This window comes from Aulonocara stuartgranti (genome assembly GCF_965226115.1).
Source record: "Aulonocara stuartgranti genome assembly, chromosome: 3".
NCBI lineage: Eukaryota > Metazoa > Chordata > Actinopteri > Cichliformes > Cichlidae > Aulonocara > Aulonocara stuartgranti.
In genome coordinates, this window is record NC_138941.1 from 16,165,862 (window position 1) to 16,193,180 (window position 27,319).

Here is a 27,319-nt window from a genome sequence, read left to right on the forward strand (position 1 = left end):
TTTTCAAGTCTTTGTCCTGTTTTTATGATAAATGTACGACTTTAATGTGAAACATTCAGAGTTTTCTCTCTTGTTGTGTTTGTTTGAAGCTGCTTCCTGTTGGCTTCAGCTGTTTGGAGTTTCCATTTTCTAAACTTCTACATTCTGAACCTTCTTCAGCTCTGAACAGATGATGAAACACTGAATGATTTCAAGCTCACACTTTGTCTAATAAACTTACATCTTTCATTCTTTATACAGATTGAGGGGCTGTGGTTTGTCAGAGATCAGCTGTGATTATCTGGCAGCAGCACTGAAGTCCAACCCCTCCCATCTGAGAGAGCTGGACCTAAGTAACAACTACGACCTGCAGGATCCAGGAGTGAAGCATCTATGTGGTTTCCTGGAGAGTCCAGGATGTGGACTTGAAACTCTGAGGTCAGTCAGCATGTTTTAGTTGTGCTGTGATGAATATGATGTGAAAGTTGTGCTGACACTAAACTGCAGACATCAGGCTGATATTATACTGATCCACACTGAGGATCTTCATGGTAAAGTCTGTTTTCTTCTTCTCTGGTTTAGTCCATTGACTGCAGCAGAACAATGTTCACATTTCAAACCTTCAAAGAGGAAGAAAAACCCTCCACTGGATAATTCACTGTGAAACTCTCCAACTCTTCATTCCACCTTAAAGTCCGTCTGACACTGAAATCCAAAGAAAAATGTCCTTTTGCTTTACAGACAGCAGTCCAACACAAACATACACACATCATCCAAAACACAGTCCAACATCCACTGCCAGCATGAGTGATGGGAAAGAGAAGGAGGAACACTCTGACATTCAGGGTTAGAATGAGTTTCATAAAGCAGACTGTGAAGATCAAAGCTGCATTAGAAAGCTTACATGAATGAATGAGTGGACAGAAGTGGACATAGATCATCTGAAGCACTTCAAAGGCTTTAAATCAGCACATTTCTCTTTATTCTTAATCAACTCTGTTAGTTTCTCTCAGTTTTCTGTGGAATGAAGCTAACAGCAGGCTAATAAGATGCTGACCAATAGGTTTCTATTAAAGGTTGTAATTTGTATATGAAAAAGTGCTTTGGCTCAGCAGGGATCAGCTTACAGGTAGAATACAGCTGCTGGATGGGATTAGCATGTCATAGCTATCTACCAAACTGCTAACTGGGGGATTTCAGGCCATCTATGGATCATTTTTGCTAACTGTTTATTCATCTTGGAAGTGCGAGGCTTGTAGGCTTGTGAAATGGGACGGTCTAGCCTCCGTGGCGATGCCCAGGTTGTATAGCAACCATGATACTAACAGCTGGAAACGTTTCATACAGCTTTGTTTGACAGAAATGAAGGAGAACATATTTTGTACATTTGTTTCTACATGAGCTTTGTGTGATTTAATAAGTATCTGAGGCTGAGACGACAGGACTGTAAAACATGATTGTTGGGCTTCATTTCTGTGCTGAACAGTCATTTTAAGATTAGCTAGTAAATAACAATTATTTAATGTTGTTCATGAGACTAAAGTCATCTCACTTTGGTAATGTAAATATAATATGGCCAATATTATAGTTATATTAATCATTATTAGTTATTACAGCAGTGAGTTTTAACTCCGTGTCAAATACTGAGCTTCAGTAAAGATTCAAGTTGCATTTATTTATATTTCCTATCACCTTAAATCTTCACTCAAAGACGAGTATCTTTGACAGCGTATCTATAGATGTATTATATATGAGACAAATATTGTTCTTTTAATATGTTGGCATTACTAAATTTGGCTCAGTGCTTACATATATGTGTAAAAAGAAAATGCACGAGCTGTGAAAACTGTTTCTGATAGAATGATATATTAAATATTCCTTTATTGGGTGAGAAAATCAGACCATGTCATAACTGCTTTAAGTCATACAGAATAGATATCAGAGCCTTAAACAGGCTGACTTCTGCTAAATGGGTCAAACTGGGCAGAAAGTATACAAACACATAACATCCTTATAGAATATGATTTAACACTATGGATCAACTTAGCTCAGAATGTGTAAACCATATAATGCTGTACTCGCCCTGAGTCTCTTAGTTTCACCAGCTAGACAGCGAGATAACGATGCTCCAATAACCAGACTTATTTCCTTTTTGCGCTGATTTATTGAAGAATGGCCTCTGACTTTTGCCTTCTCTTTGACCATCGTAAAACTGAAAGTACAAAATACTGTATTACCTAACTAACATTGTAAACTAGCATGTTACACTCTTACTGCAAGCTAACAAGATAAAACTTTCAAATGTACAAATTATCGTACCATTTTTACACAAAACAAAAGATAATAATTATTTTATCGACACTCATACTTACAGACATATCTTGTCCAAGGCAACAACATTTTAAGGTCTGTATCAGCTTAGAACGATAACATTACGGTATCACTTTCCGCCATCTTTTATTTCTTCTTCACGTTCTCATTTTTTCCCTTCCCAAAGTAACCAAACCCATATTACAAAGCAGCCACTAGAGGGAGCTGTACGGCAGTTTACATCTATAATATCCAACTTAAGTTATAAAAGGCAGAACACATAAAAACAATTACAACAATATGATGCAACAAACACAGCAGTGCTACTGATCCAAAATACTCAAAGCTTCAAAGAACTGAAACAAACATTTATTTTTAGCTCCATCCTGCTGCTGATACATACTTTAGGTTTCTGAATATTAAACTTGTTGCTGCCTTTCATAGTGTGTAACTTGAAGGCCCTGAGTACTTTCTCCCACACTGAAAACACTGGAATGATAACATTATTTGAACATTACCTAATAAGACTGATTCAGCACAGACAGTTATGTTAAACTTTCCTAGCAGTCCTTCACAAACAGGGAACAGTCTGTCTATTCTCTCCATCTGTCAGCTGCTGCTGGCTCTTCATCCTCCTCTTTCTCACACACTGCTGAGTTTGTCAGGGCTGCAAAGCCTCACAGATGATGTGCAGCAGTGGGTCCCTCAGTCTGTCCTCACTCTGGACACTTGCAGTCGTCACACATGGAAATCAAATGTGTGATAAGCTGCAGGATTCAAACACAAGTGTGACTTATAAACACATGTTTATACTTTTATTACACAATCAGAGAGAAAGAAACAGAGAGAGAGTGCAGGACAGACAGACAGGTGACAGTCTCAGGTGTACACACTGCTACACAACAGCACCAGAGAAGCAGGATTTAGTGTTTGTGTTATTACGAGTGCTAAACAAGAAGAGTTCCAGATGGTGCAGTGGACACATGTGTGACTGCTGTGATTAAAGCATCTTTCTTTCAGCTTAACGAGTGAACCGTCAGCTCGTTCAAACACACGTTAAAGTCCGTTTGGCTCGACACCACCGAACAGAGGCAGCAATATAACATAGCTAACATTAACAGTGCAGTGAATCCTGCTTGTGCTGTGATATTCAGGACTGCAAACCGAGCAGCATCACTGACTTTCAGCTTGTTGTGTTTGTGGATATATGACTGACTTTAATTATCCACAAAATCATCAGATTCTCTGTAAGATTAAGGTCGACTATGAAACGGCGCATAAAGTAAAGGCTTTAAAACAAAGTAAACGCTGAAAGTACAAACTTCGCTAATGTCACATAACTTGGCCGGCATGTGGCCAACAGTAATATTTTAATGTTCTTCATTATTAAACATTTGCACATAAATATGTGCAAGTGTTTTTCTTTTTGCAGCATTTTTCTTTTTGCAGCATTTTTCTTTTTGCAAGTGTTTTCTGAAGTTGCAGTCCTATTGGCCTCTCAGGGGCACCGTGAATATATTATCATGCTGTTTACAACTACATGAATGTGATTTATTACTATTACTGAAGGTCCGCGGTTTGTAGCCAAAAATTAGCTTTACTTTGTTGTCTGGGTCAAGTTTGCTAGCGAGAGAAAGAGAAAGGCTGCTCCAACGGAACTTATTGTTTCAGAGGAAAACACAAACACAGCGTACAGTCAAGTCTTAATAGCTTACTTACAACTGGGCTTATCAGGCACTCTTTTTGGCTGCAGTGGTTATTATTATGTTAACATGCTTCCAGCTCCCGTTTCTGCTCGATGACAACTCATACTTTTCCTTTTTCTCCCTCCTCACGCTCACAGACACATAACGGGTATGGCAGTCCATTCTCCCTGCAGCACGGACTACACTGTCCATGAGGCTACATTCTTTAGGGCTATGCCTGTAGCATTCTGCCTATTAGCTTAGCACAACAACAACAACAAAAAGGCGCTCTCTCACCCAGGAAACATACAGTTGCAGAGAGAGCGACACCCTGTAACCATGGCAACCGTAACGCTGCCGCCTGGAACGACAGAATGTAGCTGTCAAACAAAACCTAAACAGTCCTGACCCGCGACAATATGAATCAGGAACCATGTAATCCATTTATTTCAACAAAGTAACTGTATTCTAAATACCACCTTTTTAAACCGTAACTGTAACGGAATACAGTTACTCATATTTTTTATTTTAAATACGTAACGGCGGTACACGTATTCCGTTACTCCCCAACACTGGGTGTTACCTCCTTTGCACAGTATCACCTTAAAGCAGCGGTCCCCAACCTTTTTTGCGCCACGGACCGGTTTATGCCGGACAATATTTTCATGGACCGGCCTTTAAGGTGTCGCGGATAAATACAACAAAATAAAACTAGCACCGGTACCGAAAAAAAGAAATTTATTCATATAACACGTGAAAAGACCAAGGAAAACCGAGTAAACGATAAAAATGATAACAAAATAACGCTGAAAACTGATAAAAACCCTGAAAACGATACATTTCACACCTGAGCCTCAACTCTCGTGGCCCAGTACCAAACGACTCACGGACCGTTAGCGGTCCGAGGCCCGGGGGTTGGGGACTGCTGCCTTAAAGCACTTGTTGCAGGCTGCTGAGTTTGCATCTTTTGCTGAGAAGTACAGCCAGACTTTTGACCGCTTCGCCTTGGACATTTTTAATCTGTAGCTCTGCTCTAAAGAACGTAGTTACCTGGGTCTGCCTACTGTCCTTGGAAAGGTAAAATGATTGGCTAGAATCCAAAGTGTATGACATGTCAGGATAAAAAAGGACCGAAATAAAGCACCGACATGTGTGCTGCTTTTCGGTCTGGTTACTACCGTTTATGTCAGAATTGGTGCCATAATGGCACCAGATACTGGTGCCCATCCCATCATTTCCCTCCCACAGCATCAGGACCAGGGCTTTTTCTCTCTTTGGTCCCACTAAGAGATTTCCACACAAACACCTCATCAGTGGGACTCTCAGAGCTACCAGCCCTTTGCTACAATCACAAAGCTCTTCATTGAAATCAATGATATCAAAGCTGGAATAAAATGAGTCCAAATCTTCTGCTGATTCAGCATCACATTCATCTTTGCTCCTTGTTCTGCATCCCCACCATGGACTTCATTCCTTTCCAAGCCAGCCTTGAGTGTCATTTACTCAGCTCATCCTCTGCTTTACTTTTACACCTGATTTTAGCTGCTTTATCTCTCTTTCAACAAGTTTCTGTGCCTCAATCTTTTTCTTCTCTCCCTCATAACAAGACAGCTTCTTCTGCCTAAGAACATGTTGGAGTGATTTACTAATCCAGGGCTGCTTATTGGGGAAAATACTTCCTGTTTCCAAAGTAATCCCCATTTTTCCCAGAAAGAAATGTAAGTAGAAATCAATGTTCTAAGTGAGAACATGAGCCTTTAAAAAGTCCCAGTGGGTGTAGTCAAAGGAGTCCCTCAGTCCCAGTATAGAGTCTTTGGTCAAGACTGGAACAACTGTGTGCCCAGTTTGAGCTCTCTTCAGTGCTGTGACCTGACAGACCCAGAGGGGCCATCACATCACATTTAGAAGCTCCCCTAATGGAGCCACAACACATGTCCAATACTTAGTCTGTCTTGTTGGACCAACTGGAAGAAATGATTCAAGGACTTAGTCACAGAAAAGAGATTCAAATCTCCAAAATCCAACTGGCTGCATATGGACATATAGTCTGAAACTCTGCACAGTTTCCTGTTTGAAGCTGCTTCCTGTTGGCTTCAGCTGTTTGGAGTTTCCATTTTCTAAACTTCTACATTCTGAACCTTCTTCAGCTCTGAACAGATGATGAAACACTGAATGATTTCAAGCTCACACTTTGTCTAATAAACTTACATCTTTCATTCTTTATAGAGATTGAGGGACTGTGGTTTGTCAAAGATCAGCTGTGATTATCTGGCAGCAGCTCTGAAGTCCAAGCCCTCCCATCTGAGAAAGCTGGACCTGAGCTGGAACAACTACCTGCAGGATTCAGGAGTGAAGCATCTGTGTGGTTTTCTGGAGAGTCCAGGATGTGGACTTGAAACTCTGAGGTCAGTCAGCATGTTTTAGTTGTGCTGAGATGAATATGATGTGAAAGTTGTGCTGACACTAAACTGCAGACATCAGGCTGATATTATACTGATCCACACTGAGGATCTTCATGGTAAAGTCTGTTTTCTTCTTCTCTGGTTTAGTCCATTGACTGCAGCAGAACAATGTTCACATTTCAAACAGTGAGACTCAGCGTATGGCCCGCGGCCCATATGCGGCCTGCCCACCTTTCCTGATTCAGAGAGAGGGGACCCTGATTAACTGTGTAGTGTTCTTCCTCACAGTTCTAAGTATCAGACACAACAATGAATAATCCACAGCTGACTGTCTTTAGCAGGTCAAAGGTCACGGCACACAGCAGACAGTGGGAAATATTATAATTCTGATCATTTATCAGCACATATCCATATGTATAAAAACAAAGCTGACACTGTGAGACTTGATCAGAGGTGTGATCATCACAGCAGAGGCCTTTGTGTCAAAGTCACTGAGGATCAAACAGAAACACATGAAGCAGATTTTCCTGTTCTGGCTTTTTATAGCAGATTACCTTCAAAATATTCTGCAGTCCATCAAAAACTGAAGCAAACCATGAATCAACATGTGAACATGAGCTGATGCTGCTGAAGTGAAGCAAAGTTACAGAGGTTTGATTACAGACACAGCTGAAAGTTTGTAATCTGTCATCATTTTAAAAGGTTTAAATTTCTTCAGTATTGAACAGCAGAAATGAGGCTTTGTTTTCGGAGGCCGACAGCAGTGAACACAACAGCAGACTGGTGCGTAATAAGCAGTGAATAATGCAGGAAACAGATTTTTGAAGGTAAACTGTTCTTGAAGTACACTGAGAGAGAGAGCTGTGCAGGAAGTAAACGTCAAAGTCAGAGAGAATTCATGACGATGTTCATCAAACGTAAAGCGTAGTTTGGATCTTCTTCTGCTGCTGGTTCAGTCAGTTTTGGTTGGAGACAGATGAAACCTGCAGCTTCAGGATCTGTGAGCTGTGCACTTTCAGCCCCGACGGCGTGTTCGTGTACGTGCCGTCGAGTGAACGATCCACGCTCTGTGTTTCCATCTTTGTGTGTTTAGCTGCTCTCATTTACTGTTTTTTATGGTTGGTTGTTCTTGAAATACTTTTGGGAGCTATAACCTGAGATTCTGGCAAAATACATTTATATTAAAAATCGATTCAGGATTGAATGAATCAACATCGCTTTATTCAAATTAAAACCATTTAAATAGGAAAATCCATTTTTTTACAGCCGCCTCTAATGCTGGGTAATGTCAGCTGGTCCATGTGCAGCTGGCTGTGAGGCTCAGGGAGCGTCTACAAAGTGCAACACTGAAAGAACATCATCCATAAATATTGAGTAATAACTGGACTCTCATACAGCGAGACTCAAATGCCTTTAAACATCAGCTTATCCTGCTGATCCAAGTCCAACACTGAGTTTGTAAAAACATGTTTGTCAATCATTTTGTTTCGTTTCTGAGGAAAATGATTCAATAACTTTCTGCTAATACACAACATTTCATCATATTTCCTCATAACCCTCTTTTGTCTGACCATTTGATCCCATTTGAATTTGCAATAAAGGATCCACAGAGTTTGGTGAAATAATGACAGTAGATGTTTGTGTGAAAGTGCTGGAAGCAAATGAGTGTGTGATGTTCTTTCAGTGTTGCACTTTGTAGATGCTCCCTGAGCACTGGTTTCACAGCCAGCTGCACATAGAGACCAGTGTTGTTACTCCAGGTCAGAAGATGACTTGTTGGAATGAAAATGAGCTTGTAGTTTGTCAGCTTTAATAATGTGACTGGAAAAAGGTGTTGGACTTCAAATATGTCCATTTCTTTCACACTTCACCTTTAAAAGTGAAGCCTTGTGGTTCCTGGAAGGAAAAACATGACTTTTTCAAGTCTTTGTCCTGTTTTTATGATAAATGTAGCCCTCATTTACTCAATACCATTAAATAAATGGGCTTTGGGTTCTTTTTCTAGTGTACTCTCGTACGATGTTTTAAATTAACTTCTCTTTTGTTTCTGGGATCAATGAAGCTTATTCCTTAACAGTAGCACTACACGCGAAAATTAACACTAGTGTCTATAGTGCAGTAAATCATGTCATACACCATGTAAAGTAGAGCATTGCAACCCTCCTTTAATTTACCAAACAATGAAAACAAGAAAATAATAAAATGGCAGATTTCAGTATTCAGGCAAACCAAAAACACACACAGCAATTTACCCACTGTACACAGAATCTCCACACATACAGTGTAAACCACCAGTGATAAAACAATTATAGTCCCAAACTAAACCTAAAGCCGGCAGAGATAAACCCTACGTTGCAGGCCTGTATTGCTCCAGTATAAATCCAAAACGATCTCCCAACCGGAAGTTCTTCACTCAACGAGCAAAAAATAAATAAATAAACTCAGTACCTTGTGAAACGTGCAATTCCCACCAGCTTAATCCAGGTAACAAGTTGTCTTCAGCTCCGTCAGAAACACTCCGCTCTGAATGCAGTAGCACAAAGATGAGGAAGGTCCGTGATCTCCACGTGCTCCACAAGCTACCTGTTTTAGCTTCCCACGTTGCCAGAGGTACTCTGAGTGACGCGGGCACTCAGAGTGACTATCTGGGGTGTGTCCGTCGTTATCCAGTTCGGTAACGATCCTCTGCAGCTTGTTACGTTCCACAACTATAGCGAAACGGCAGCCTACAGTAGTCCTTATTAGCGAACGGCTGGGTTAGCCTCACTTTAACTTAATGCGTGCACAGCCGCAAGAAACAAAGCACACAGTCCAGCAGACTCACGCTGAAACTTTACGTGTTATGTCACTAGCTTACCGACACTGTGACTTATCTGTCCGAAAAGTCAAAACACACTTACTCTTAGTACATAAAAAACAAGCTAACTTCTCCGGATGCTCCGTGTAACTCACGCACCACCTCTTCTCGCGCTCTCGTCTCTTTTTCCCTTTTCCTTCTCCACCCTGTGTTACCTTCACCGACCTTATCCCCGTAGGAAATTACAGTTCTCACAAACAATTCACAAGAAAAGAAAGATAACTTATTTTAAACAATGCAAACATGTTTTTAATAATTTTACATGAACTTTTACCTTTTTAATAAACAAGAAAATTTAAATAAATGAACTCTTTGATATTTATATTCTCAGACTTCACTTATCTTTTACTATTTATGCATCTTTTAAACCCGGGTTACATAAATGTACGACATTAATGTGAAACATTCAGAGTTTTTTCTCTTGTTGTGTTTGTTTGAAGCTGCTTCCTGTTGGCTTCAGCTGTTTGGAGTTTCCATTTTCTAAACTTCCACATTCTGAACCTTCTTCAGCTCTGAACAGAGGATGAAACACTGAATGATTTCGAGCTCACACTTTGTCTAATAAACTTACATCTTTCATTCTTTATACAGATTGGGGCGCTGTGGTTTGTCAAAGATCAGCTGCGATTATCTGGCAACAGTGCTGAAGTCCAACCCCTCCCATCTGAGAGAGCTGGACCTGTATGACAACAAGCTGCAGGATTCAGGAGTGAAGCATCTGTGTGGTTTCCTGGAGAGTCCAGGATGTGGACTTGAAACTCTGAGGTCAGTCAGCATGTTTTAGTTGTGCTGAGGTGAATATGATGTGAAAGTTGTGCTGACACTAAACTGCAGACATCAGGCTGATATTATACTGATCCACACTGAGGAGCTTCATGGTAAAGTCTGTTTTCTTCTTCTCTGGTTTAGTCCATTGTCTGTAGCAGAACAATGTTCACATTTCAAACCTTCAAAGAAGAAGAAAAATCCTCCACTGGATAATTCACTATGAAACCCTCCAACTCTTCACTCCACCTTAAAGTCTGTCTGACACTGAAATCCAAAGCAAAATGTGCGTTTGCTTTACAGACAGCAGTCCAACACAAACATACACACATCATCCAAAACACAGTCCAACATCCAAATCTCCTCCACTGCCAGCATGAATGATGGGAAAGAGAAGGAGGAACACTCTGACATTCAGGGTTAGAATGAGTTTCATGAAGCAAACTGTGAAGATCAAAGCTGTATTAGAAAGTTTACATCAGGGGTGTCAAACTCAAATACACAGTGGGCCAAAATTCAAAACTGGATCAAAGTCGCGGGCTAACATTAATATTCATTGAAAAAAAATCTTCCTCCAAATATAACAAGGAATCTTTTCTTATGGACTCAAACAAGTTTTGCTGAAAAACTGAATATGGAACAAGCAAAGCTTAATACTAAACAATATATATAACTTATATAACCATATATATAACTTAATATTACACACATTAAATAACACATCAGTGGAATTCATTTCTTGAAAAAAAAATGTATTTGCAGCCTTCTGAATTAAATTTTATCATTTATCAAATTTTCATCATATTCTCCCACCTGTCCAGAAAGCTCCTGTTTTCTGCATTTCTTGTTTTATAGTTATTTTTTATGGATTCGCGGGCCAAAATTTGTCCCGCTGGCCAGAGTTTGACACCTATGGCTTACACCTGACCCAGAGGGGCCATCACATCACATTTAGAAGCTCCCCTAATTGAGCCACAACACATGTCCAATACTTAGTCTGTCTTGTTGGACCAACTGGAAGAAATTATTCAAGGACTTAGTCACAGAACAGAGATTCAAATCTCCAAAATCCAACTGGCTGCATCAGGACATATAGCCTGAAACTCTGCACAGTTTCCTGTTTGAAGCTGCTTCCTGTTGGCTTCAGCTGTTTGGAGTTTCCATTTTCTAAACTTCTACATTCTGAACCTTCTTCAGCTCTGAACAGATGATGAAACACTGAATGATTTCAAGCTCACACTTTGTCTAATAAACTTACATCTTTCATTCTTTATACAGATTGAGGTGGTGTGGTTTGTCAGAGATCAGCTGTGATTATCTGGCAGCAGCACTGAAGTCCAACCCCTCCCATCTGAGAGAGCTGGTCCTGTCAGGAAACAACCTGAAGGATCCAGACGTGAAGCAGATGTATGATCTTCAGCAGAGTCCAGACTACAGACTGGAGTCTTTGTGGTCAGTACAGTGATGGAGTGAGTGGGTGGTGCTGTCAGCAGTATTGTACTAAACACAGTCAGTATGAAACAAAGATCCAGTGTTTCCTGTAAAGCTGCAGCTTCTCAGTGAAGCTGTGAGAGGAGAATGGTGACAGGGGTCTCGGGGTCTTGTTCGCGAGTGATGGGAGAAAGGAGCCGGAGATCGACAGACGGATTGGGGCTGCAGCTGCAGTAATGCGGACGCTGCACCGGTCCGTCGTGGTGAAGAGGGAGCTGAGTGTAAAAGCGAAGCTCTCAATTTACCGGTCGATCTACGTCCCTACCCTCACCTATGGCCAGGAGCTGTGGGTAGTGACCGAAAGAACGAGATCGCGGATACAAGCAGCAGAAATGAGCTTCCTCCGAAGGGTGGCTGGCCTCTCCCTTAGAGATAGGGTGAGAAGTTCGGCCATCCGGGAGGGGCTCAGAGTGGAGCAGCTGCTGCTCCATATCGAAAGGAGCCAGCTGAGGTGGTTCGGGCATCTGACAAGGATGCCCCCTGGGCGCCTCCTGGGTGGGATGTTCCAGGCATGTCCCACCGGGAGAAGGCCCCGGGGCAGACCCAGGACACGCTGGAGAGATTATATCTCTCGGGTGGCCTGGGAACGCCTTGGTGTTCCCCCGGATAAGTTGGAGGAGGTGGCTGGGGAGAGGGAGGTCTGAGCCTCTTTGCTTAGGCTGCTGCCCCCGCGACCCGGCCTCGGATAAAGCGGATGAAGATGGATGGATGGGACTGACAAACAGTTTCAAGCTGGTTTGGTTGACATGCGTGAATATTCTGCGGATAATGATAATGTTAGGTACTTATTGACATGCATAGATGTGTTTTCTAAGTATGCATGGGTTAGGTGCCTTGAAACCAAGACAGGACAGGCTGTTGCTGAGGCTTTTGGTGATATTCTGAGAGAGGGCCGTGTGCCTGAAAAACTCCAAACAGATTTAGGGAAGGAATTTTATAATAAACATTTTAAAAACTAATGGAGCAGCATAACATCACACATTTTTCAACCTTTAGTGAAATGAAATCATGTGTGGTAGAGCGTTTTAACCGCACCTTAAAGGGGAAAATGTGGAAATACTTAACATCAGTTAACTCGCCAAGATATGTTAATGTGATCCAAGATCTTGTACAGTCCTATAACCTGTCTTATCACAGCTCTATCAAAATGACCCCCACCGAGGTGTGCAAAGATAATGAGAAAGCAGTCTTTAACACCCTGTACAAAATGAAACCCCAAAAACCGGTGACTTTTAAATTTAATGTGGGCGATACAGTGAGAATATCTAAACTGCGAGGCATATTCTGAAAGGGTTACCATCAGACCTACACAGACGAGTACTTTACCATAAATGAGCGTTTAGGAAGAGATCCTCCCGTATACAAACTGGAGGATCTCACAGGAGCTGCAGTGAAAGGTGTATTTTATGAACCTGAGATACAGCAGGTGACTATTGACAAAAACAAAAGGTTTAAAATAGAGAAAATACTTGGCAGAAAAAAAGAGGACGGAAAAAAGTTAGCGCTGGTCAAATGGCTCGGTTGGCCTTCTCATTTGAATTCATGGATCCCTGAAAAAGACATCGTTGAAGTGTGATTAACAGAGACGCCGCGGCTCTGCATACTTTCATTCTGCACTAGACAAAGACTGAGGAAGGAAGGAAGGAATGGATAAAACGAACAACAACAACGCAGGCTTTTATGTGAGCCTCTTCTCGAATGCTTCAGCACATGTTTATCCAGGCAATAAGAAATCTAATTTTAGAACAAAGCTAGCAAAACCTATTGTTTTAAATGAACCGTATGAGGGCGGTGTTATAGAATTTCAATACCCAAGACTATGGTTGTCTTTTCCACAATCAGATTCGCGAGTGGAAATTTATGATCCAGTCAAAGATGGAGCATTGTCCATAACCGTGATTGAGCTGTCTGTGGGGCATTATGCATCTGTGGCGCAGATAATAAAACATTAAAACATAACACCGACATTAAAACACAATACAGTGAAGTTAGTAACTATGTTAGTGTTATGGGCCCTAGGGGCACAGTTCTCACATTTAGAGGGAGACTGGCAGGAATCTTAGGATTCAAATCAGAAGACCCGTTTGTACTTCATTATAAAAACACATACGCACCACATCCTGCAGACGTATACGGCAGAAAATAGAACATTTTTATTTATGCAGATATCGTTGATTACCAGCTTGTGGGTGACGCCCATGCGCGGCTATTAAGAGTAATAAATATAACAGACGATGACCGTCGGGTAGCCATTCTTCAATTTGACAGCCCACACTACACACCAGTCTCGAAATCCTTAATCCATGACATAGAAATTGATTTGAAAGACGACCAAAATCAACACATACCCTTTTTATACAGGAAGGTGTTTGTCAAGCTCCACTTCTGACCCATAAGACACCATTTGTAAAAAATAAGGATGTCTGTCTACAACACAGATGAAGCAAAATATGTAAGATGTTATTTAAATCAGGCTGGTGGCGAATTGAATGGTTATATTGGGACTAGCACGCAATATGGCGCAGGTCTGGGAGGTTTGTTCAGCAGCCTGTTTAGAATTACTGTACTGTTGTTTAAAAAAGGAGTCAGCATAGTCAAACCCCACCTAAAAACAGCAACATCAGGCATAGTGTCTGATGTGATATCCAACATAACCAAGCCAACATCTACTGAGCAGGATGGCAACGGCTTGTATGTGTATACACCCAAACCTTCTAAGACCCCTCCCACTGCACGCATGCGTGATACACCGCCACATAAAAAGCGTAAAACGACCAAAAGCTGTCAGGAAAGCCACCAAACGGAGACAACCACGCGGAGTGAAAAGACCCAGAACCAGTCGTTCAAAAACTACAGCATGTGACATCTTCTAAATGGCTCTGTTACACAACCAATCAGAGAATGTCTAAAAACAGAGCTCGATCTTTTTACTGTCCCACACACACAAGCATCCATAGAGAAAACGACCTTTATTGAAATTCCACCAGTTTCTGCAATCACAGACGGAGGTCCAATCGAGTTTAAATCTCATCGTCCGGAGAGGATTACCTGGATCTAAACGATTCCTATATCTACACACGAGTAAGAATCACAGATGCTGACAGCACAAACTTAGGCAGGGATGCAAACGTGGGACTTGTTAATTATCCAGGTTGCACCTTATTTAGTCAGGTAGATGTAAATTTGGGGGATCGCTTGATGAGCCAATCATCCAACACGTATCCATACAGAGGCATAATAGAATGTCTTATCAATTATAATAAGCAGACTTTAGACACACAGTTCAGCAGCGCTTTATTCTGTACAGACACAGCCTCGCACATGAATGATACATGTATAGAAGGGGAGAGCCAGGGTCTGGTGACCAGAGGTACTTATACAGCGAATAGCAGTATTGTTGAATTGATTGCTCCAGTACACGCAGACCTGTTTTTTCAAGAAAAATTATTACTTAATGGAATCGATCTGTCGCTGAAATTTGTGCGCTCTAAAGACGAATTTGCTCTCATGACTGGAGCTAACACCGCGTATCAAGTTAAAATAGTCTCTGCCAGCTTATTTGTGAAAAGAATCAGTGTCTCACCAAGTGTCAGGCTGGCACACGGCAAGGCGCTGCATCATGCAAATGCAAAATATGCTGTAGGCAGAGTTTCTTTAAAGACCTTCTCTACACCTGCTGGGGCAAGAATATCAACTAATTTATTTATGGGCAGGTTGCCTAAATTTGTCATCATCGCCTTCGTGGATAACGAAGCTTATCCTGGTTCTTTTACACGTAATCCATTTAATTTTAAAACTGTGATATAGAATTCATGTGTTTATACGCTGATGGACAGTCGTGTCCGGCCAAACAATTCCAGCCAAATTTTCAGAGAAAACACTACACCAGAGAATTTTATCAGCTGATACAAACCACTGGAAGACATTTAAAGGATAGACCATTGGCCATAACACGTGAGGACATTGGCTACACATTATTCTGTTTCAATCTGGAAGCTGATGAAGGACATTCAGGGAATGTATCATTAGTTCAAACAGGGAACGTGAGGCTGGAAACCCGTTTCAGAAATCCGCTACCCCGAACAACGAACCTGGTGTGTTACTCTGTATTTGATTCAGTCATCCAAATATCTAATATGAGACAAGTGCTGCTGGACGACTACTAAAGATTCAAAATGAATACAATAGAACTAACCAGCATTGTTAAAAGGATTAGTAACAGGGCTCATCTTCTAGGCGTCTTAGCATGTGACCAGCTGCCAACAAAGCCCATCAGATATCCATGCATGGGCATTCTGAATACAGATCCATCAGACTTACCTGGGAAGCACTGGTTGGCGTTCTATATCACAAAAGACAAGCAAGGGCACTTTTTTGACAGCTTCGGTAACTCACCTGATACGTTTTCACCCGAGATAAAACTTTTTCTTTTAAAAAACACCGCTCGGATATTGTATTCTGGGAGACAGGTTCAGAAGGACTTTTCGGTAACCTGCGGACAACACTGTGTGCTTTTTCTATATCATGTCCAAAAAGGAGCGTCTTATTCAAGACTAATTAATATGTACAGTGATAACCTTGTTTGTAACGATGCAATGGTTTGTCATTTTGTTAACAAAATAAGACCTGTTTCTGTATGTTTTGAAAATAACTTTGATTGTGTGCAGCGCGGATACTGATTCAAGTAACAAATAATAAAAGATAACAGAAGAGAATATCGTTTCATCTGATATTTATTTTCACCTCATTGTTAAAAACATTATTTAGTAATAATACAATCTTTAAACATCAGCATACAGTTCAAAAAGTAGTAAAAAGGGTAAAACTGTCATCTGTTTAACAAAACAATATAGACATAAATAAGACAAAAACACATAAGTAGTAGTATATAAAAAGGGAAACAAATGCGAGGCTAAATGATCTTTTTTCCAAGAATAAGAAAAACAAACATAATTTTAAAATTCATTAAAAATCGATCCACCCGCTTCTACTCTGCCTTGATTTTTTATGTGTGGTAAATAAGCTTTGATCGCTCAGTGACCGCTTCTTGTGCAAACCATTTGTTTCCACACTCGGGTCGCCAGTGTCGCCTTTATATTGGCTAATAGTCCTCCTCACCTCAGCATTAGGAAAAGCAGACAGAGGAACATTTAAGCGGGCGAGTGTTTTTAAAAATGTTGACCACCCTGCAGGCCATGAAACATCTGTTGCTCTACGTGTTGCTGTTGCACTTTGGATCAAATCATAGAGATGCGAACCTCTGATTCTCTGGTTGTCAATAATAATCTCACCCCTATCATTCCAAGAAACTCCCGACGCACGAGTGAGCGCTGTTAAAATAAGCTCTGCATTTTTTCTGCTCCTTTTTGCCATATAGGACAAAATCTCATCTGCAAACATGTCTTTTTGTCTGTCACCACCAACATTGCTTTGGCGGTCAGATGCATCCTGACCGGTTTCAGAAGGCAAAGATAGTGTTAGCACATTTTTTTCACTCATGCCTTGTTTCACAAGTGAACGGTATCTCTGAAGAATGGCAGAATACTTTTTAGCCTCTCATACACATCCAAATCTGCAGCTGCAGCACTTCAACCATAGCTTTGTCTCGCTCGTTTTGCTCTACATGTCTGACGGAGCCTGTATGTTGTTGCTGCTGATGGTTTAACATGTCCAACTGATGCTGCGGGACCAAAAACATTTTCTGTGTGTGCTCCATTTTCACCTATTTGCTATAAGACTGGTGATGAAGGGTATGGCAGCCCCTAATAATGGTAGCAAAAATCCTCCAGATTGGTTGATGGATCTTCTCTTTTTCAAACTTTTGACCTTTTTGTCTGCAACCAGCCTGATTACTTTTTTTCTTTTTTAGCTGTCTGTACTGTTGATCAGTCAGCGGGATAACACCTTTCAAAACATTGAGCGATATCTCACACAGAGCATTAATAAAATCCATGCTCGCATTACAAATAATATTCCTCCGTACGCTGGGTGGGGATTTATACAACAACTCCAACAGTGCAATGTTTCTCTGCATCCGTGAATACGACATCCTTTTTACAGCTTTAGCTGTTTTTTGGGGATATAAACAACTTGACGATCTCACAACAAATTGGTTCTGAGTCTTAAATAGTCAGGCGTCTTAGATTTATAATCGATTAGAAGATACCCATATGGGGTGGATGTGGCATCATTAAAAGCTTCTAAGAAGTATTTTGTATTACCTGGAAACATCTGTCTACCTAAAACTGATATTTGATATTTATCTCTGGGGTTGTTAAACAGAGTTAAATAATTAGTGTTGAACGAAATTCTGAACTAAACACATGCAGCTCAAGTTCCTATGATGAACGTATTGTGTGAACACATTTTGAACTTCTATGCTGTCAGACGCAGTATTCATCACATCGTCGATAATGGGCAAGTTTTTCTTATCCGGAGGTAAAAGGACATCGTCACTCAGAGACTCCGGTATACCATTCACAAAGGTGATTTTTCTTATCTGAAGAAGTTGATTGTATAAAGGTTGCCAGCAGGAGTAGATGTAAACAATATTGTCAATTTTGGCTGAAATAATAGTAGATGCTTTTTCAATGATGCTTTTGACAAAGAAAGTCTTTCCACAATTACTCGGCCCGCTAATAACTAAACTAAAGTGTGCTCGAGCCTCCCATCAAAGGCTTGATCCTGATCAGTATCCATAAGGGAGTGTTGTATAGTCAGGCAGCACCCTTCTCTTGTTATAGACCACCTGAACTTTTTTTACAACTGTTTCATTCCTGAGATGAAACCTCTTCTTATTGCGTTTGATGGTGTCAGACTCTGCAACTAAACGCGCATCCCTGTTGGCCACAAATGCCTTGACTAAGCCTTTCAACGATTCGTGGGTAACAACTTTAGAATTAACATCATTGAGTGTTACACCTTTACACTTAACCTGAGTCTTGCCCTGTTTTGTGTAATAAGCATAGCATTTTGGACCTCCAGAGACAAACTCAGTAATGTGATCATCCTCTCCAGACCCGCCATCATTGAGCTCATCAGTCAGCTCACCGAGGTATGGTCCTAAAGGGGGTACCCACTCCCCGGGATGAGAGGTGAAGATAACTGAATCTGTGTCGCAGTAAAGAATGCGTTCCTGCAGCTTGTCTAACAAGTCATACAGAGTGAGCCTCGCATAGGCCGTAGTCATAGCACCGACAAAGACATTCACATCCTTCACCCGCGACCCTCTACCATCAGCGTGACACCACTGAACCACTGCAACATCATCAGAGATGAAACAAAACTGGCGTCTGTCATAATGGTCACTGAACATCAGCTGTGTGAATCTGATAGGGTCTGTAATCAGCTCGCAAGATGGCATATTGGTTCGCATACTTAATCACCCCCAGAGAGAGTTCAGAAGCAGTTTATTACAACTTCTGATTGCTTTGTTTACACAAATCTTAGCAGGGTCAAGTCTGATGCCTTCTCTCTCATAATAGTCTTGAACAAACTTCTGCTGCTCCTCAGCTGTTTTGACATTTTTCGGGTATCCAGATGCCTGCTGCTTGAATTTCAAAAATGTTTTGACATACGGCTTAAACAGTGTGTCAGTCTTATTAGGGAGGTGCCAAACTTCAGCGATGCAGACAATCTGATACCCTTTTTCAAGAGCCTTTTCAAGCTCAAAGGAAACCTGACAGTTGCCTCTCACTCTCAGCATGCACACAATCACTGTGCTGGCGCTGCTCTTCAGCAGACGTTCTGCAGAGAGGAAACATCAGCTGATCAGATTACTACTTCCATGTGAGGGTGAAGAGGTGACCCTTCTGGATAAGATGGTGAAGGTTTGCTGCGTTTTGGTGAACAGTGTGATAATAAAACCAGGGAAGAATGAAACCTGCTCCTGTTAAATATTCTTAAGTATTGTGCTGTTAAAATTGCTGTATTTTTTCAAAAGATACAGTAAATAAAGTAATGTTAGTAGTGGGTGATATCATGTAAACACTCATGATTTTGTGTCAACATTTTGTCATTTGTAAACTATAAATGACATGGATTCTACACTGTTACTGATGTGATGCTCTATAAGGTGGTTTTAATAAAAAAAAAAAGAGGCAAAAATTTGTTTGTTTCTTTATTCAACTTTTGAACAGTGGGACTCAGTCAGTAGATATTCAGTAAATGCAAATTATTTACACGGCAGTGCACTACAGGCATAAATCTAGACCCCTAGATAAAACATTATGGGTCATTCCCACGACCCACAGCTTTACTGTGTTCCAGCAAAGTATCCAATAGCAGTGACAACTCCTCCACAGTAGCAGGTGGGAGTTTTCTGTTTTGAGGACGGCTCCTTTTACCTGTCACTACGGATGGTCTGTTTATGTTTTGATCAAGAGCCTTTTTTTTGGGCAGCTGAGGAGAAGTCCATCTTATGGCCAACCTCTGGCTGTATCTTGGTCATATTACCCAGCAAAACCCAGTATGCAGGTTCATCTGTAACAGTCATTGTGCCACAGATCAACACTGTTGCTTCTACATTCAACAGAAGAGCAGCGACATGGCTGCAGGTCTCTGCGACTCCGGCCATACAGGTGCAGTGGGCGGCTTCAACCTTCCCTGTGATGCTCACAGTGACCCATGGCTGCAATGCTGGTTCATTCAGTCTTAGAGTGCAGGACCTGAAACACACACAGACAAAGTTCATTTAAAGACAAGAACTATGAGCCAAGGCCGACGTAAATCTGTTTAATCTACTTTATCATAAATGTAACAAAGTGTTTAGAAAGTTAGCACATGTCATTTTTCATTTCTTTATGTGTCCATCTATAGAACGCTGCATGTTATAGTGTAAATCTGCCTGTTCTCTGTCAGAATCCTGCCTGCAGAAAATGAACCTAAAGCATGTAATGCAAGGATGTCATCACTTTAGAGATGGAGAAAGCATAAAGTGACAATTATGAATCACTTAATATGATAAGGAGATTCTGCAGGTCATTAATCAATGTATAAAACTAAAATAAAATGTATTTTTAGTGACACAGGATACAAACATGGCAGCAAGATGTATAATTAGAATTATTTATAATAAACATTAATAAATCATTGCAATTTCTTTAACCATAGAGAATAACTAAATCCTTCAGGACAATGTCACATCAATCCACTGAACTCACTGTTATCCCTCTAACAGCCTCCACATGTTCTCACTGTAATTTCCCCTCATGAATGAATTTATGCTGCACTAATGTGAATGTTTGCAGGGAAATCAAACGCATTTCACACGCTGTACTCGAGCTGACTTACCTTTGTTTGAATGACGACTTGTACGCGCTGACTCCACAGATAAGGTACGAAAATATGTCAGGCTACGTCAATAGCGCTAGGTGTTCGGGGTTTCTACTCCACGGCCGTATTTCATACGGGTCCACATTTCCAATGCACGCTATTTTCTGCAAGTACCGCTGCTTCGCCTCTGGACGCAATCGGTCTCTATACAGTTCATTCTCTTTTGAGAGGCTCTTAAGCATCTTTCTTGTAGTCGTCGTTCCAACACAGTGTGTTTGTTTTGATTCGTAGACCCCGAAAATGGCGCTGCGCTCCCACAATGCATTGCGGCGTGACGTCAATTCCAAAGCCCTATTAAGATCACTAACAAAAAGTCCTCTCTCAGTGTACTTTCAACCAAAAGGCAAATAACCCAACCACATAAAAGATATAAATACTGAAACACTGATCCAACATTATTCTTGATTGACGGATCATTTGATTTTACACTTTTACCTGAATGTGGCTCCTTTTTTTGGAAAAAACTTCCTTATATCCATTATGAACCTGGCTGTCTCTCTCTACACAAACACACACACACACAGACACACACACACACACAGACACGCACACACACACACACACACACATACACACACACACACACACACACACAAGGTTAATGGGCATCCAAATCCAAGATGGCGCCGCGTATGGATGCCCTGGTGCTTCAGTGCGTTACTTCTGTTTTGTTTTTGTGCATAACTTCTGTGTCTGGGCACTCCTCTGGATATTCTTACACCAGAGAAGAGCTTCTTAACTACAGGACTACAACACCTGTGGATTTACTTCCAATATTTGTCGCATCTGCGGCAGATTTACTGCAGACTCTGATCAGGAAAGTGAGACGCCGAAAGAGAGGAAAGCGAGCCGGCGCACTCGTGCGTCTGAGGAGACGCGGACTGCGAACTGCTCTTCCTGGGATCTTCCTTTCCAATGTACGCTCACTCAGGAATAAGATAGACGAGCTGGCCCTGGTGAGAAGCATGCACAGAGACTTTGCCTCCTCCTGTGTCTTATGTTTTACGGAGTCGTGGCTCTGTGAGGACATCCCGGACTGCGCGCTCAAGCTGGAGGGCTTTCATCTGCTGCGCGCGGACCGGCAGGCCTCTCTCTCTGGTAAGACCAAAGGTGGAGGTGTCTGCTTCTACATTAATAGTGGCTGGTGCACAGATGTAACAGTGATTGCTCAGCACTGCTCTTCCTCTCTGGAATACCTTTTTATTCACTGCAAACCGTTTTATTCTCCGCGGGAGTTTGCTTCATTCATCCTGGCCGCTGTTCACATCCCGCCAGATGCGGATGCGCAGGCAGCTCAGTGCGCACTCGCGGAGCAGATACTGCACATGGAGCGGACATTCCCGGACTCTCTCATTATTGCTCTTGGGGACTTTAACAAAGCCAATCTGAGCCAATCTGCTCCCCTCAGGCAGGAGGCTCCGGTCCATTCGCACCAGAACCTCTCGCCATAACAACAGTTTCTTCCCCTCTGCTGTTGGACACATGAACAATAACCGTATGACTGTTCCCACCACTAACACATGACCCTACGCTGTGTTCACTGCATCATTCCATGTTTGCACTGATCACCACCTGCACTCATGTATATATCTTTCTACGTAGCACTTTTAATTCTTATTTTTATTTTTTCATGTCTATTTAAGCGTAATTTATGACAGTATGTTTGCACTGAAGCACCGCAGCAATTTCCTAATGTTGTAAACCTGCTCAACATTTGGTAATAAAACCCTTTCTGATTCTGATCCAGTCAGTTAGCTAGTAAGTATCCATTTCAAACAGCACAGTGGTAACAACAGCAGGCTACGGACAATTTTAAGTTTTAGATTTTAAATAGGCTGTATGCATTTCAATGGGAGCAACAGGACGGTCAAATCTCGCTGATTTTACTACAGAGCAGGACGGATTGTAGGGTAGCAAACATCGCCGGAAAACACATTTTCAACACTGCAGGTTACCTGATGTAATGTTTTTCAGCTAAAAAGAAACACGGTCTGACTCCTACCTAACTATCTAAAGAGTAACTGAAGGTTAAATGTAGCTAATATGTCCTGTTTTAAGCCAGGCACTTACACCTCCGCTCTGCTGCGTCTCATTTCCCAAAAATGGGCTAAAGTCGCCCCTGAGTTGAAATATTAAGAAATAAATAGTAATTCATGTTTGTTGATTAGATTTATATGTTTAAATGTGTTATTTGTGCTAATTGTGCAATTAGATAGGAACCTTTTCTAAAGTTGTGTTGTGGCTAAGAGGGCATTTTTTGGCTGTCACACTCAGCAAGCTAATTAAGAGACGAGCCACGAGGTTTGCACGTGTGCAGAAAGATAAATAAAGAGTGCCTTTTTTTGGACCTCCCCACCCCGTAAAAATGAAAGTTTATTCCCTTTGAGTGAGGCCAATGAGGTAAATGTTTTATTTATTATCGTTGTATGTAAATGCGCGACTGTTGCGTGGTATTCCTTTGCTGCAGGTCTTCCGTGTTATCTCCACTTTCATGTCTGATCTTCTGCTGTATCGTCCAAAATAAACATCTGAATCATTTCCAACACTTCAGCAGATCTTTAGTTTGGGCAGTGCAGCACAAAATAACACATATTGTACTATACTGCCCACTTCCTGATCTTATTGGATCTGTGTGTGAGGTTGGTGAAGGAAACACATGTTTACTGAGTGAATCGCTGCCATTAGGAACTAGTTTTTCATATCACAGCCTAGAAATCACACAGGACCATTTCTGCAAGTGAAAATTGGAGGAAAATAATTGTATAGTTTGTGCGTGTGAAGTAGTCAGACTCGAACGTCCAGGAAGGTGGTAGGGAAGCAGACATTTCAGATTTCCAAGGTGAGCAACTTATTTACAGTGAAGTTAATTTAATGTAACTTAACAAAACTTCCTCCCCAAATAAACTCTATTAACAAAACTCAACATAACATGGATCTGGTGACACAGCTCACCTCTCCTCTCTCCTGCATCTGATAGAGACTGGCTTTAAATAGGACCACCAATTTCCCTGCAATTGCCCAGCCAGTGCCACTCACTCAACTGAGGGATCTAAAACGCTACACAGATTATCCAAAAAACACAAAACCTCTACACACTTCTAACATGCACATTTACACAACTAAATGGCAGTATTAACGAAAGGAAAAACATTCAACAAATCCCTTTAAACCTTAACACAAACAAAAGGAAGCATCTCTATGGAAAAAGAAACCCCTCCACTTTGTTTGACCTGCTGATGTCATATGTGACATCATCAGGACTTTAAAATGAGGAAATCCCAGGCGGGCGTTTCCCCACACCTGACCCTTAGGACGACTGAAAAGACAAACAAAGTAAGTATGAACAAATGACTTAATCTGTAACATAATAAAATATAAAGAAACATAACTTAGTATTTGTCTTAATTTGCAGAATGTTTGATTTGCCGGCAACAGAACGCTTACACAAACAAACCCGGGATAGTGAGTGAAGCAATGTTACTTGACAAATAGCAAATCATAGCAAATACATAGAAACAGAATAATGTGTACAATGTGCAAGAAAAGGTAAACACATATGGGACAAATGGAGAGCATTGCAACTGCTCCTCCACTTTGTCACAGTGCGACTGTTGTTTGTAAATGAAGACTTATCCCAACTACATGTGCTGCTGACCTTTGACCTTTTCTTTAGGTGCACAGAGGCCAGAGGAGTCTGTGGAAACATCCAGAACTGAGGCAGTGCTACAGATGTCTTCAAATAAAGTGGTGTATTATCCATGGATGCGTTCCATTCCTGTTTAGACCTGCTCGCTGTCAATGGGCTTCATTCCATTTCAGACTGCCGGTGGTCGGCTGGAATCTAAACTCAACATGGCTCCTGTGTTAGAAGAGCCTCTGATTTTAAAATATGCACATTGAATAGTTTCTTTCCATCACTATGGAACTACCAGCCCAGTAAATGTAGCCCACAGTAGATGGAGTTATCAAGCTGGACTGACAAACATCATGACTCATGTAATCCCTACATGTGGACCTTTCACAGATGGATCCAAGTGCAGATTCAACTCTGCATTACATTTGACTTCAGCTGTTACACACTTTCATTTTCTAGCTGTGTCACTTCCTGCTTTTTGGATCAGATAGTTTATCCATGTCCACAAATGTTTGGCTGCATATTTTTATCATCTATATTTTCCAGTCTTCATGCAGCCGATATTTCATGTGAACTCCAATCTGCCACCTGCCATCACGTTTTCAGGTTTAGTTCAGTGTTGGAAATGTAGGACAAACAGCAGCACATGTTCTCTAAATGTTTGCAGTCATTTTTAAATGACGCTGATACTACATGAGACATTTTCCACATTTACTGTCTTTGAACAGAGAATAATAAAGCCATCAAACATATACAGGCTTCTGCAAATACAAACTTCTGTGGTGCATTTGATGACCTGCAGAGGAGAACAAGTCGCGCTCTTCAGCCCTAACACAACCTCTTTGTTCTCAATACTACAAAACCTTAAAAGGCTGATATGCAAGTTTGCATGAATCACCGACACAGTTGTGTTTGTTTCTAGTGTAGTTATAAATAAGGTGATCAAATATCTGCTGACTGATTAGATCCAGTATCTATTACAGATGAACTGGATATCACAGCATGTTGTTAATCCGTCATATCAAACTAAACAGTGTTGCTGGTGTAAATATCCTCCAATAAAGTCAGATGGGCTGAGGGCTGCTGTTGCCAGGTAACGATGATGTCACACTGGATCTTCTGATCTTGAGCATCGTAGCGCTCGGAGTCTGATGTTGGCTCATGTGTTGTCATACACCAACATGACGTTCTACTAGTCAAGGCCTCAACTTAACCCACTGATGCTGATCACACAGACCCACTAATAGAACTGTTTTATCAGGTTTATGCAGCATCACCATTATTGTCACATTTAATCAGACCACATTTACATTACAAGCCCACTACAACCATTATCAACATTTTAAATTACATTATACATCTTCACTGATTTAAAGCACCACTATTTTAACCTGATTCATTTTTCCACCTTAACAGTTCATTCCTCAAATCAAACAAGATATTTGACTCTCAGAAAATGTACCAACAAATATTTTTGCATTAAAATATTTATTTTTCAGCTTTTACAAGTGAAATCAAACAAGTGTATTTAACAGTGAAACCAGAGTGGAAGCTGCTCATATACAGTGGGGCAAAAAAGTATTTAGTCAGCCACCGATTGTGCAAGTTCCCCCACTTAAAATGATGACAGAGGTCAGTAACTTGCACCAGAGGTACACTTCAACTGTGAGAGACAGAATGTGAAAAAAAAATCCATGAATCCACATGGTAGGATTTGTAAAGAATTTTTTCGTAAATCAGTGTGGAAAATAAGTATTTGGTCAATAACAAAAATACAACTCAATAATTTGTAACATAACCTTTGTTGGCAATAACAGAGGTCAAACGTTTACTATAGGTCTTTACCAGGTTTGCACACACAGTAGCTGGTATTTTGGCCCATTCCTCCATGCAGATCTTCTCGAGAGCAGTGATGTTTTGGGGCTGTCGCCGAGCAACACGGACTTTCAACTCCCGCCACAGATTTTCTATGGGGTTGAGGTCTGGAGACTGGCTAGGCCACTCCAGGACTTTCAAATGCTTCTTACGGAGCCACTCCTTTGTTGCCCGGGCGGTGTGTTTTGGATCATTGTCATGTTGGAAGACCCAGCCTCGTTTCATCTTCAAAGTTCTCACTGATGGAAGGAGGTTTTGGCTCAAAATCTCACGATACATGGCCCCATTCATTCTGTCCTTAACACGGATCAGTCGTCCTGTCCCCTTGGCAGAAAAACAGCCCCATAGCATGATGTTTCCACCCCCATGCTTCACAGTAGGTATGGTGTTCTTGGGATGCAACTCAGTATTCTTCGTCCTCCAAACACGACGAGTTGAGTTTATACCAAAAAGTTCTACTTTGGTTTCATCTGACCACATGACATTCTCCCAATCCTCTGCTGTATCATCCATGTGCTCTCTGGCAAACTTCAGACGGGCCTGGACATGCACTGGCTTCAGAAGCGGAACACGTCTGGCACTGCGGGATTTGATTCCCTGCCGTTGTAGTGTGTTACTGATGGTGACCTTTGTTACTTTGGTCCCAGCTTTCTGCAGGTCATTCACCAGGTCCCCCCGTGTGGTTCTGGGATCTTTGCTCACCGTTCTCATGATCATTTTGACCCCACGGGATGAGATCTTGCGTGGAGCCCCAGATCGAGGGAGATTATCAGTGGTCTTGTATGTCTTCCATTTTCCGATGATTGCTCCCACAGTTGATTTTTTCACACCAAGCTGCTTGCCTATTGTAGATTCACTCTTCCCAGTCTGGTGCAAGTCTACAATACTTTTCCTGGTGTCCTTCGAAAGCTCTTTGGTCTTGGCCATGGCGGAGTTTGGAGTCTGACTGTTTGAGGCTGTGGACGGGTGTCTTTTATACAGATGATGA

At 41.4% G+C, this 27,319-nt stretch overlaps 1 protein-coding gene across 1 annotated transcript in view; it reads left to right on the top strand.

Annotated features, from left to right (window-relative positions):
- The window catches only part of LOC309702571 (uncharacterized protein), a 546,755-nt gene that overhangs the window by 485,331 nt on the left and 34,105 nt on the right, over positions 1–27,319 (top strand). Inside the window, exons 25-26 of the mRNA XM_082527164.1 lie at positions 6,203–6,379; positions 9,825–9,998. Coding sequence (XP_082383290.1) covers positions 6,203–6,379; positions 9,825–9,998 — 351 coding nt within the window. The remainder of the gene's footprint in view (positions 1–6,202; positions 6,380–9,824; positions 9,999–27,319) is intronic.